Source organism: Anopheles bellator, chromosome 2, assembly GCF_943735745.2.
Source record: "Anopheles bellator chromosome 2, idAnoBellAS_SP24_06.2, whole genome shotgun sequence".
Lineage (NCBI taxonomy): Eukaryota > Metazoa > Arthropoda > Insecta > Diptera > Culicidae > Anopheles > Anopheles bellator.
The window spans coordinates 73,971,240-73,981,946 of record NC_071286.1 but is presented as its reverse complement, the minus strand read 5'-3'; the positions used below and the strand labels follow the sequence as shown (position 1 = coordinate 73,981,946).

The window sequence follows — 10,707 nt, the reverse complement described above, 5'->3', positions numbered from 1 at the left end:
GTTCGCACTAAAAAGGTGGCTCGTTGTGGGTGCATTGGCTTCTCTTGAACGTGATGTGGTGGTTTTTCGAGCCGCAAATACGACAATTCTGCTTATCAACCTCGATGGTCATGAAGTGGAAATAAGCTTAAATTAAGTGAGCTTTTCAAATTTCGTACGTGTCTAAATTTGACTAAATATTTACAATTTCCTGAATCAAATTTGACGTTTTCAAAGTCGTTGTAAAATTGAGGCAAGTCATAATTGATAAAATCCCATCAAAACTGTATAGGAAAGCAAACAAAATGAATTTGTTTTGAAATTTTGACACTCTTGGGGCATCAACAGATAGTTTGATTATATTGATAAATTCATACCTTAGCATTTGAATCAGCTGCTAACATCATCACTGCTCAATTCATATATTTTTTGCTCCCATCAGATCTTTAAACACTATTCTTAAATGTAAAAAGTATCCAAAATCTGTGCCTCGGTGCACCTATAATAATTCATAATGCCTCAAATCGATGATAGGGATGGTCAGAGTGTACGATTGCATGTATGCTCTATTAGCTCGCTTATCGCTCTTATTATTCTAATCTGACTTCTATTTCTCAACTTTAAAGCAGAAGTAGATTAAAATGGGTTTCCTATTCACTTCCCTTCGCTTCTAATCTCATCGAACACAAGCAAGAAAAATTATTCTAATGGAATTGAGCCAAAAAAGTTTTTAAGACGATGTTCTAACGTGAGACTGTTTATATCGACATAGAACTTGCATATGAAAGGCGATCAAATAAACGCAAGTTCCAACATATCAACTCAACTACTTATTAGCACCGTATTAAATAAAGGCTCCAAATTGCCTGGTCGACGATGCCAAAAATGGCCAATCAGCGGCTAGCGGCAGATCAGTAATCCATAACATTAATGCATCAAATCGATCTGGAAGCTCGTTTCAAGTTAACGAGTTAACAATTTGAAGTCTTACAACAATACGGCCAGAGTGTGCAACTTAAACGGTTCAGCATCTGATGCGGCCCTAGAACTGCTTCCCAAACATTCCGGAAGCCCATTCCAGCAGCAGCACCTGTTGTTGGGACACATTTCCCAAAACACTCCCATTTGAGGCCATTTACTTCATTTGCGTGTAAAACCCTTCCACGGTCCGTAAAGCCTGAACCAACGGTGCCGGGTACTTCACCCAAGGCAAACACACGTCGGCGCCGGCCACCGGCCACCGGCCTTTTCGTCTCGCCTTGGCTCTCTTCCCAACCATCCCTCCCTGCTTTCTTTGGCACGTCTTCGTCGAAGGCTGCCTGGCTCCAGTCGCTTTACCGTAATTTTTCCCCCGGGGTGGAAAAATGCCTAATCACACCGCTTCGATGATTGTGGCTTGAAAATGTTGTTTGTTTTCCACACATCGATTCCGACACCAACACAGACACTACTCCCACTTGATCGTGTTCGGGCGATCGGGTGTTGTTTTAGCATTTTTGCATTGCCCAGCTTTTGTGCCGGTGTTGGTGCGGTGCGGGGTTGTTATCGACTGGCTCTCGCCTTTTTGGCCTGAAGATCGGGCGGGTGGGACCGGATCGGGAGGGGTGTGATCTTGCGCCCGAAACATTCCGACGCCTGCCAGCTGTCGATCGATCGTCGATTACGCCTGGCTCTCGAGAGGAAGCTCGATCTCTCTCTCTCTCTCTCTCGCTCATTTATCCTTTCTCTCTCTCCCCCCGTAGGGTGGCCAGTGGTTTCCCGGACTCACGGACCTGTCTGCTGCACCAGAAGCTGCAGATGCTGAACGTATGCATGGAGCGGCGTACATTGCGCGACGGAGGCCTCCCGTTCTCGATGAGGACCTCCGAAGCCGGAGCGGCCGGCGGTGGAGGTGAATCGGACGAGGAATTCTTTGACTGCTGGGAGGAAGAGCAGCGGGCAGCGGCGGCAGCAGCGGCTGCCGGTGAGCCCGTGGGCCGTTTGTCCCGGCTCGGACGCATGTTGCTCGTCGGTTCGGACGAACCCCTGTACATTCCGATCACACAGGAACCCGTCCCGAAGACGGAGGATCAGCTCGAGGATGACGCTGAGGTCCTGCTAAAGCTCGGGCCCGACAGCGAACTGAGGACCCAGATGATGAGTGCCTCGCTGCTGTCCGATGCCGAGAGCTTCAAGGCGGCCAATCCGACCGCCCAGCTCGAGGACTTCATCCGATGGTACAGTCCGCGGGACTGGATCGAGGACGAACCGATCGATGAGCAGGATCCGTTCGGACGGCGCGGTCACCTGAGCGCCCGGATGCAGATCCCCGGTAACACGTGGCGCACCGTCTGGGACGGTGCCCGGCCCGTGCCGGCCCGCCGTCAGAAGCGCCTGTTCGATGACACGAAGGAAGCGGAGAAGGTGCTCCACTTTCTCGAATCCCGCGCCATCGGCCAGATCGCTGAACTCACGGTGGCCACCCTGTTCCACGTGGCACTCGACACGGCCAAGCTGGAAGCGGCCACCGCACGTGGGGCCATCCCGCGCTACGAAGAGACGATCGAACGGCTGACCACCACCTGTTGTCGGTTGTCGCGCGAAAATTGGTCCACCGGCACCGGTTCGGCCACCGGAATGACGCGGGCGGTCAGCTCGCGGACCAAGTACGAGCTGCTGCTCGGGGAGTTGCTGCAGCTCGAAAGCAGCCTTACCCAGGTCCGCAGTCTGACGCGAAAGCTCACGGATTCGAGCGAAAGCTTCGAGTGCCAACTTATCCAAGATTTGTTGCTGGGCGACGAAACCGAGCTCCCAGAGGGCGCTGCGAGCGAGATTGCCGCCCGGCTGCTGACGATGTTTGGCGAGGCGAAACGGGCGGCCAACGAGGCGGGGACCGAGGCTACGGCAGCGATCAACGCCGGAGGGAATGTGGTAAGGGTGCGGGGCTTCGATTGAGGTCCTAAAGATCCTAACATCGCCCTCTTTCCAGTGTCTTCCGGATCCGGTGGAGAAGCAGTTTACGTTGCGGCTGTCTGGCAACACCGTCAGCAAGGGACCCGGAACGCCACAGTTTTTGAGGTGATTCGCCCTCCCCACGAGCAATCCGGAAGATGGGATGTGGACCCAGCTAATCTGTTTCTGCTTTGTCCCATTTCAGAGCAATCCTGATGCCACAAGAATTCCGTTTGTGTGGTGCGTTCAGCCGGAACACTACTTTCTATTGAGCCCGATGGCCGCAGATGGGAGTAGCTCTTCCGAGACTAATGGGGGATTATTGAACATTATTTTACACAAATTAAAAATACGATACATTCATCTTATGCTGCTGACAGTGTTAGAGTTTCATGCTTAACGAAACATTACTCCAATAAAGGACATTTTCCCTTAAAACCACCAAAGTCGTCGTTGAATGCTTTTCTATTTCCACTGGAATTGGAAAGAAATTGGCCACCATTGGGACAACATTTGGGAAAACGCTACTACGACATGAACACGATGTTCAATTGACGCGAGCCCGTCGCGTGGAGATCTGAATTTAGTGTTCGGTCACAAGTTTAGCCTGTTTAGTGTTTGATCCTTCCGGGCCATTAGTCCTGGGTTGGCTACCGGTTGAGCTGCTTCACCACGCTTAGACCACGATCGTTTTCACACAATATTGTCGTTTGTTACCCCTTTTTTTGTGTGGAACCCCAACATCGAGCTTCGACAACAACAACCCAACAGCGAACATCGAGCTGAACCTAGCTTTGCTCTGACGGCTTGAAACTGTTGATACTGTTAATCTTTAACTCCTGACCGATGCTCTAAAATCAGGCAGCTGACCCACTCCAAGGGCCGGAGTGCTAGTTTCGAATATTTTCAAAAATTGCTCAATTTTTTCGACTATTTCTCTAAAACTGCTGAAATTTTGCACAGCGTAGTTTTGTGACACCGGACAGTGGACATTAAAGAAATTAAGAGCCTTCCTCACTTCCCGGGAGGAGGTCTCCCATACAAACCTACAATAACATTCAGTATAATTCGGTTTGTTTTCGAACTAATCGAACCAAAATCTCCAACAAATCGAATTCAATTAATTCAGCAATTCCTCATAGTTGGGTAAAACCCAAAACCCGGTTCGATCACAACAAAAATAAACTAAATAATGCAAATTAATTTACTCTTGCAAATCGGGCAAATCCAGCGCAATAAGAAATCCTCTTTCGTACCTAGAGAGCAGCCCAGCAAAGGTGAATTTTCAACGCAGTGGTGAATTTCGGATCGAACGATCGCATCGGAACAACGTGGCACCTGATTGTCCACGCCCCAAGCGTTATCTCCGGCGTCGCATGATCGCCTAGTAATTCCGAAACCAAAAAACGAAGCCGGAAAACCGGCTCCTCCATCAGAGTGAGTAGCTTTCTTTCGCAAGCATGATCGCCTGTTACGCCAAAGGCTCCGTTCCGACACGACAGACAGAAAAAAGAATGGGGGGGGCATCATCGTTTTTACGTACGGATATTAATGAGTTTAAAACTTTATTGTTGTTGTTGTTGTTGTTTTTTTCCTTGTCACTTACGATTAATATTTCCCTTCCTTTCGCACTCCGTGTCGCCCGGTTTTTCTGCGGGCTTCTTCCTTTCCTGCCTTCTGGCGCCACGACGCACCAACCGTTTTTCGCCCGCCCCAGGGCGAGTGCCCACGAATGTACAGTGTAAAATTATTTGTTACTCTTTGCAGTTTATTTTGTAGTCTGTTTTTTTTCTTAAGGTTTTGTTTCTATATTACCATTTCGGCACCGCGCCACGATTCTTTCCGAACGAAGAGCCACGATCGGGCCACAGTCGCTCCAACATTTAAGGGGGATTGATTAAATGATTTTCGCACGACCGCACGGCCACATCGGGGACACACCTATCGAGCCGGACGATTCCTACAGCCCTCTCAATCGCTATCTATTACTACCGACTGACGGCGGCGACAGGAAGCCAATGGAAGAGAAGTCCTCCCCATGCTCCCCTGGTGCCCTGCAATCGCCAGCAGAAACGGAAGAAACACGAAACGAGTATGCCCGACAACCGACAGAATGAGTTCTCTACGTAATGGATGAGAGAAGAACTCGGGGGAGCGTTTGAGGGCGGCGTTACTTACAGATTAATGATTAGTCACTAGCATTTTTGCGCAGCGCCTCGGCTGCGGCTCGCGGCCCCCGGAAGTCCCTCCCAACACCGCCACTATCTTGACGCGGTTCGCCGGTTCCACTCTACACACACTACTACGCGCTTTGTTATCGTAATAAATATATAGTTCTTTATCGTATGGGGGGGTTGTATATAAAGATACATCTTTCGCTCCCTAGCGGCCCTGGCTCTCAACTGCGCGCTCTCACTAATTCGATCGGATTCGATTCGGTCCGGCGAGTCTAAGGGTCTCTAGTCCGGGTCACAGAAGGGGGAAGCATCATGCAACGCGCCGTGCCGCGGGAGAGGGAGAAATTTGACCTGCGGTGAGCCCCTCTCTACTAACTCAGATACTTCCGCGGAAGGTCCTACGAATGGTCCTTGGGGCGCCACTCGGGCGTATGTTCGTAATATGTAGTGTACTTTATAATGTTTTATGGTTTCCGTGTTACTCGTCCCTCGCCGCCGGGGGCCAAATGGGGCCACCGGATTAAGCTGCACGATTCGAGCTGTCTTTCGCAACGGCGCAACGTCGGGTCGCCAGTTCCTGTAATCGGTATCCTCTCTCGCGTGTCTAATCTACCGAATCTGAACCGATCACCACCGGGAAAGCATCACCGATGTGCACCCCCTTTTTCCTAGTTTATTTCCGCCCGGGAAACTGTCCGAACCGTCCCCCGGGGGGTTCAGTGTTTGGCCGGACGGTGCACGTACTCCTAGATGAGGCTAATGATTTTGCTAGTGTCCTTCGCCCGGGCCAACGTTTCGTGTCATGCGCGCCCAAAGATGGCCGACACGTCGCCGGTGCTCTGCGAGTGCGGCATCACCCCGGCCCCGGCCCCGTGATGGTGGTGATGATGGTGATGGTGGTGGGCCGAGGACGTCGACGAGGCGGCGTACTTCGACGTGCCGTTTATTGTCTGCGTGCTGCCGCCGCCGCCGCCGCCGCCGCCGCCGCCGCCGCCGCCGCCGCTGTTGTTGTTGTTGTTGTTGTGGTTGCTGTTGTGGTTCGTATTGCTGGCCGCGTTCACGAGGGCCGTCGCCTTCCGGACACCGTGCAGTGGCCGGTGCAGTGAGTATTGCTGTTGTGCCGTTTCGAGATCGGTTGCTGCAAAATGGACGCAAACGGAGACGGACATTAAAAACCGGGATCATGTTGGGGCGTTGCGGGTTTTTGCATGTTTGAGGCTAATGAGAGGACGGCAATTGACTTTTGGGGCTGAAATGCGCACGAAATGAGGGCACGAAGAGGGCATCGAGATCGGGCATATGATTCGGTCAGATCGGTCAACACTTAAAATGATCGAGCACGAGAACGGACGGGCGCGGGACGGGCAGGCACACATGCAGATGACGGACGGAACGGACGATGGTTACCTTTCTCTCTCCCCCGCTCTCTATCTCTCTCTCTCTCTCTCTGTCTGACAGGACTCTATTCTACGCGCGCTTTCGCACAACTCCGGCGTGGTTGGGTTAGTCTGGTCGACGTGATCCGAAACGTGAACGGAGAAAGGAAACAAAAGTTAGGAACAGAAGAAAGTAAGATTATTCGTGTGGCTGACCCAGGGAGGAGAATTAGAGTTAGGTCACTAGCTTTACACTTGCGAAAACTCCCGAAAGGATGTTAGCACATTACCGCGGGGATTGTGTTACGGAGAGCCGAGCCGAGAGTGAGGACAGCAATGAGGTAGCAGTGAACACACAATCAAACAAACACACACGGGTGGGGCAATTTTAGTTCTCTTACATTTGTGTTCCCTCTCTTCACACACTCTCGCCACTTTCATAATTCAGATTCTAACAAGTGTCCAAAGGGAGTGCTCTCCAGAAGGCCTACAAAAAGAGGTGCAAAGAGCATACGAATTTCGGGTTGGTGGTTGGTCTTTCTGGCCAATGTTAATCAAAACGGACACACAAACAAACACACACGCAACACAGCACCGCGAGCTACACGGAAGATGAGTGGCCACCGGAACAGAAACGCCCCATGCTCCCCATGAAGCCGGATGCCGCGATGAGCGAACGTTGGAGCGAACGAGCGACGATTCCTTTGCCGAGCCGGGCGATCGGAGGCCACTAACCTTCTTCTAAAGCACGGGTCGGGCGAGGATCGAGATTCAAAGGATTGACCGGAGGAAGTGGTTTCGCAAAGCCAAACTGGGCGCGTTCGATTACTTTTGCTTCTGCTGCTTGTCGAACACCGAGATCAGTTCCTTCACGGAGCTGCAGCCGATCAGCAGCTTGGTCAGGGGGGCGGTGCCCTGCTTCGACCCCGCTGCGGTGGTGCCCTTACCGTTCGTCAGCGGTTTGCTGGAACCTACAAAAAGAAGCACGCAGGCGATGGGCACACGAAGAGAAAGCACCGTAACGCCGTAACGCTTGCCCGTGTAACGGCACCAAAGCGCGCTCTGGTTCCTGTCTTCGCTAATGCAAGCGTTTTTAAGCCTACTTTAAGCCTAGTCACGGGGCGCACACGGGGAAAGCAAACCAAACTGCACTGTAGAGCCCCCGGCCCCCGGGGGTTGGCTTACCTTTGACGCGCTCTTTGGTGTACCGCTGGGTGCGATTGGAGGGAGTCTTAATCTCCGGCAGGATGGTGTTTGGTGTCATTGGCTGAGATCGCTGCAGTTTGTGGAGGAAGTTCAGCTGGCTGTCGCTGCTCTCCTTCGACTTGGACGAAACGTAGGTCGAGGATGCACTCGGCTGTAGCCACTCGTGCCGTGCGGCCTGCTCCGGCGTCATGCGCTTGTGTGGGTCCCACCTGCAAAACACGGAGCGGATCCTCGGTTATAATCCTTGGAATGTAGCCCAAAAAAGGAATGTATGGGGTTCGTTCGTTCGTTCGTTTTAATAACTCCCGGTCCCACAGCGCAGCCGGTCCACTTCCGTATTAAATGCTAAAACTGGGACCCTTTTACCTTACGAGGCCACCAGGTCAGCCCGACAGCGGGCTCGGCGGGAGGAAATTAGCATTTCCTGCCCGGTCCCCGGCACCTGACACACTTGGCTTGGCACGCGAAGGTAACCGAAAAGTAAAACACCCTCACGCCGTCAAGCTCATTGGCGAGGCCATCCGGCGAGCAGTGCCGCAGTGAGCCCCCTCCCCCACCGGCCACTTTGTTGTAATTATTAAAATGTTTCACTCCCGCGCTTCCCGCACTCACTCCAAACACTTGCTGACGAAATCGATGAACACGGTATCGTTGCACCGGAGCGCCTGCGAAAGGGTCTTCGAGCCCGGCTTCCGCTTGCGGCCCTTCGAGTTAGTTATGCACCGCGGAACTCCTCGGGAATCTGGTGGCGCGGGAATGGTCACAGAAAAAAAGGACGAGAAAAAGAGGAAATGAAAAAATTCTTGTTAATCGTTTGCAGCCCGGCATTGGCCGGGTGGGCGAAAGCGAAGGAAAGGTCCGCCACGGAAGTCGAACACTCGAACACTCGAATCGGAAGCAGGTCACGGGGCCACCCAGCGTTTTTCGTCCCGTTCGGTGGTTGTTCCTTCGCTTTCGCACCACCCCCTCCCGCGAGCGCAGTACTGACCGAAGAATAGTCTTTTCCGGGTGGCCAACTGGAAAACGTCGTTCGGCGGGACGCCCAGGATTTCCATTATGCACGCCAGCTGCTCGACTTCGTTCTCGCCCGGAAACAGGGGATACCCGGTGTACAGTTCCGCCAGGATGCAACCTACGGGAGGAAAAGAGGAGTAGCAGAGGACAGAAAGGTTAGAAAGATAAGCAAACGGGCGAGCGAAAACAAACAAAACCGGGCGGGGAAACGGGGCTTGCACATCCCTAATCTTCGACGCATCTAAACCTGGGGTCCTGGGGCCCCCCTTCTCTGTGGGGGCTCGTGTTTAATTTAGTACCGAGCAAAGGATTAGCAGCGCGGCGGCCAAGGACCACGCGGCCACACCCGGGGGGTGTGAACGTTCAATTGGCCAACTTTTTTTTTCCCACCCAGGCCGAGGGTCCCGTGGTCCCGGGTTGCGGGCCAGGAATTACACGACTGTTGCATGCTCGATTCAATTATCACTAAGTGGCTGAGTGCCCGCGTGTGAACCCGGACTGTTTGTGGACTTGGTGGCCACAAATCGAACGCCGTTTAGAGCTTGGGCTTGGAACTGGGTCGAAGCAGGTCGGTGAAAATTACCATAAGCACACTTCATTGCGCTTTGGATCGCCGATAAAAGACGGCTGAAACGGAGCCCCAGCAGGGTGTATTTACGATGCACCATAAAACACACAGTCCCAAAGTAGACAGTGGCCCCGAACAGTGTTAATAAAGAGCTGCTGCCTATAAAAAGGCTCATCATCGCCACAATTGGCGTACAATGAGATTGAAATGTGCGAATGCTAAACGGCCACTCAAACAATGTCTATTAAACGTCACATCGATCTAGTCGCCCGCCCTTGGAGCTCTTGCTAGGTGATTTACCAACTCTTCCGACCGATCTCAGCACTCATTGAAAAACATTCATTTGCGGCATAAAATGGCGTGTACCCTTTACACATCAAGTCGGGAATTTCTAATAAATTAAAGCACGAGTTTCTGCACGATTATTAACACGAAGGTGGTGACTGTTGTGTGCCGGTGACATATGAAGTCATGCACGCCAAGCGCATTGCGGACGAACAGCAGCTGCAACCGCGAAGCAGTTCCGCATAATTCAAGGCTTTTGGCGGTCAATCGATTATCCTCACGTGCACATTAAGGCACGCGCGGTTCGCCCACCAACATACACGAGCCCGGGGTCACGAGGACACGCGCTCGCTGGAGATTGAATGGTTCCCGCCCAGCAACAGCAAATTGTCCTACCACAATTTGGCCTTCACATGCTGCGCGAATGATTGGTGGGCATCTCTGTCAATGTCCGGCTCTTCCTACCAATTCTTTTACTCCTTTTTCGTGCTGTCAAGTGCGGTACCATGCGCCTCCATTATACACACCCGAAAACAATAAACGCATATGTCACGTTTTCGCAGGTTAATAAATAATGTCCACCCGACCGTTCGCAGTGTTTAATCCATCATCGCATCGACCGGGACTCAAACATTGATTCCACTCCGACACTATCCGATTATGGCGGGTCAATCGGCGGCGTCAATGGTCATCCAAAATTCATGTCTCCCTATCAGCCGGCATCGACACCCGGTCAAAAAAAAAGCGAATGCCCCGAGCCACTTACCTAAGCTCCACATATCGATCGACTTGCCGTACGGGTAGCCGAGGATAACTTCCGGCGACCGGTAGAACCGGGACTGGATGTACGTGTAGACGGTCCGGTCCGAGAAGCACGAGCTGCCGAAATCGATCACCTTTATCGAGCTGCTGCCACGCTGCTTCAGCAACACGTTCTCCTGTGGACCGAGAGTTGAGAGAAGAAACTGCGTCAGTGTGACCGTCGAGATCCGCGGCCGAATCGGTGCCCTTACTTACCGGCTTCAGATCACAGTGTATGATGTTGAGCTCGTCGAGGAACCGCAAACACTTGACGATCGAGTTGCAGAACCGCCGGATGAGGCTCAGGCTGAAGCCCTGGTAGTTGTTCTTCTTGATCAACTCGTACAGGTTCAGGCTGCGGGTGGATTGA

At 52.3% G+C, this 10,707-nt stretch overlaps 2 protein-coding genes across 4 annotated transcripts in view; one reads left to right on the top strand and one right to left on the bottom strand.

The window, feature by feature from the left end:
- The first annotated feature begins 864 nt into the window (after window positions 1–864).
- Window positions 865–3,182, top strand: LOC131208034 (rab3 GTPase-activating protein catalytic subunit-like). The gene is made up of 4 exons (XM_058200676.1): window positions 865–893; window positions 1,722–2,889; window positions 2,948–3,036; window positions 3,116–3,182. Exons 1-4 carry the CDS (start codon window positions 865–867, stop codon window positions 3,180–3,182), a joined length of 1,353 nt encoding a protein of 450 aa, XP_058056659.1.
- Window positions 3,183–4,471: 1,289 nt separating this feature from the next.
- The window catches only part of LOC131212016 (dual specificity tyrosine-phosphorylation-regulated kinase 2-like), a 56,281-nt gene continuing 50,045 nt past the window's right edge, over window positions 4,472–10,707 (bottom strand). Inside the window, exons 6-12 of one of the 3 annotated variants that reach the window (XR_009156919.1) lie at window positions 10,554–10,692; window positions 10,303–10,474; window positions 8,658–8,801; window positions 8,282–8,411; window positions 7,649–7,878; window positions 6,495–6,595; window positions 6,087–6,225 (exon numbers count right to left, since the gene is read on the bottom strand). Coding sequence is in view for 2 of the 3 variants with exons in the window: in XM_058205732.1 (XP_058061715.1) it covers window positions 5,888–6,225; window positions 7,649–7,878; window positions 8,282–8,411; window positions 8,658–8,801; window positions 10,303–10,474; window positions 10,554–10,692 (1,153 nt within the window). In the remaining variant the exon portion in view is untranslated. Of the gene's footprint in view, window positions 6,226–6,494; window positions 6,596–6,844; window positions 6,951–7,648; window positions 7,879–8,281; window positions 8,412–8,657; window positions 8,802–10,302; window positions 10,475–10,553; window positions 10,693–10,707 lie in introns of those variants that run through there. The other 2 variants (XM_058205732.1, XM_058205733.1) reach the window with 2 other exon arrangements.

Bases quoted from the DNA above. Each gene is read 5' to 3' on its own strand.
- LOC131208034 (XM_058200676.1), top strand. From the start codon at position 865: ATGGCCAATCAGCGGCTAGCGGCAGATCA. The intron at 894-1,721 runs GTAATCCATAAC...CTCCCCCCGTAG, and splicing joins CAGCGGCTAGCGGCAGATCA to GGTGGCCAGTGGTTTCCCGG. The intron at 2,890-2,947 runs GTAAGGGTGCGG...CCCTCTTTCCAG, and splicing joins TCAACGCCGGAGGGAATGTG to TGTCTTCCGGATCCGGTGGA.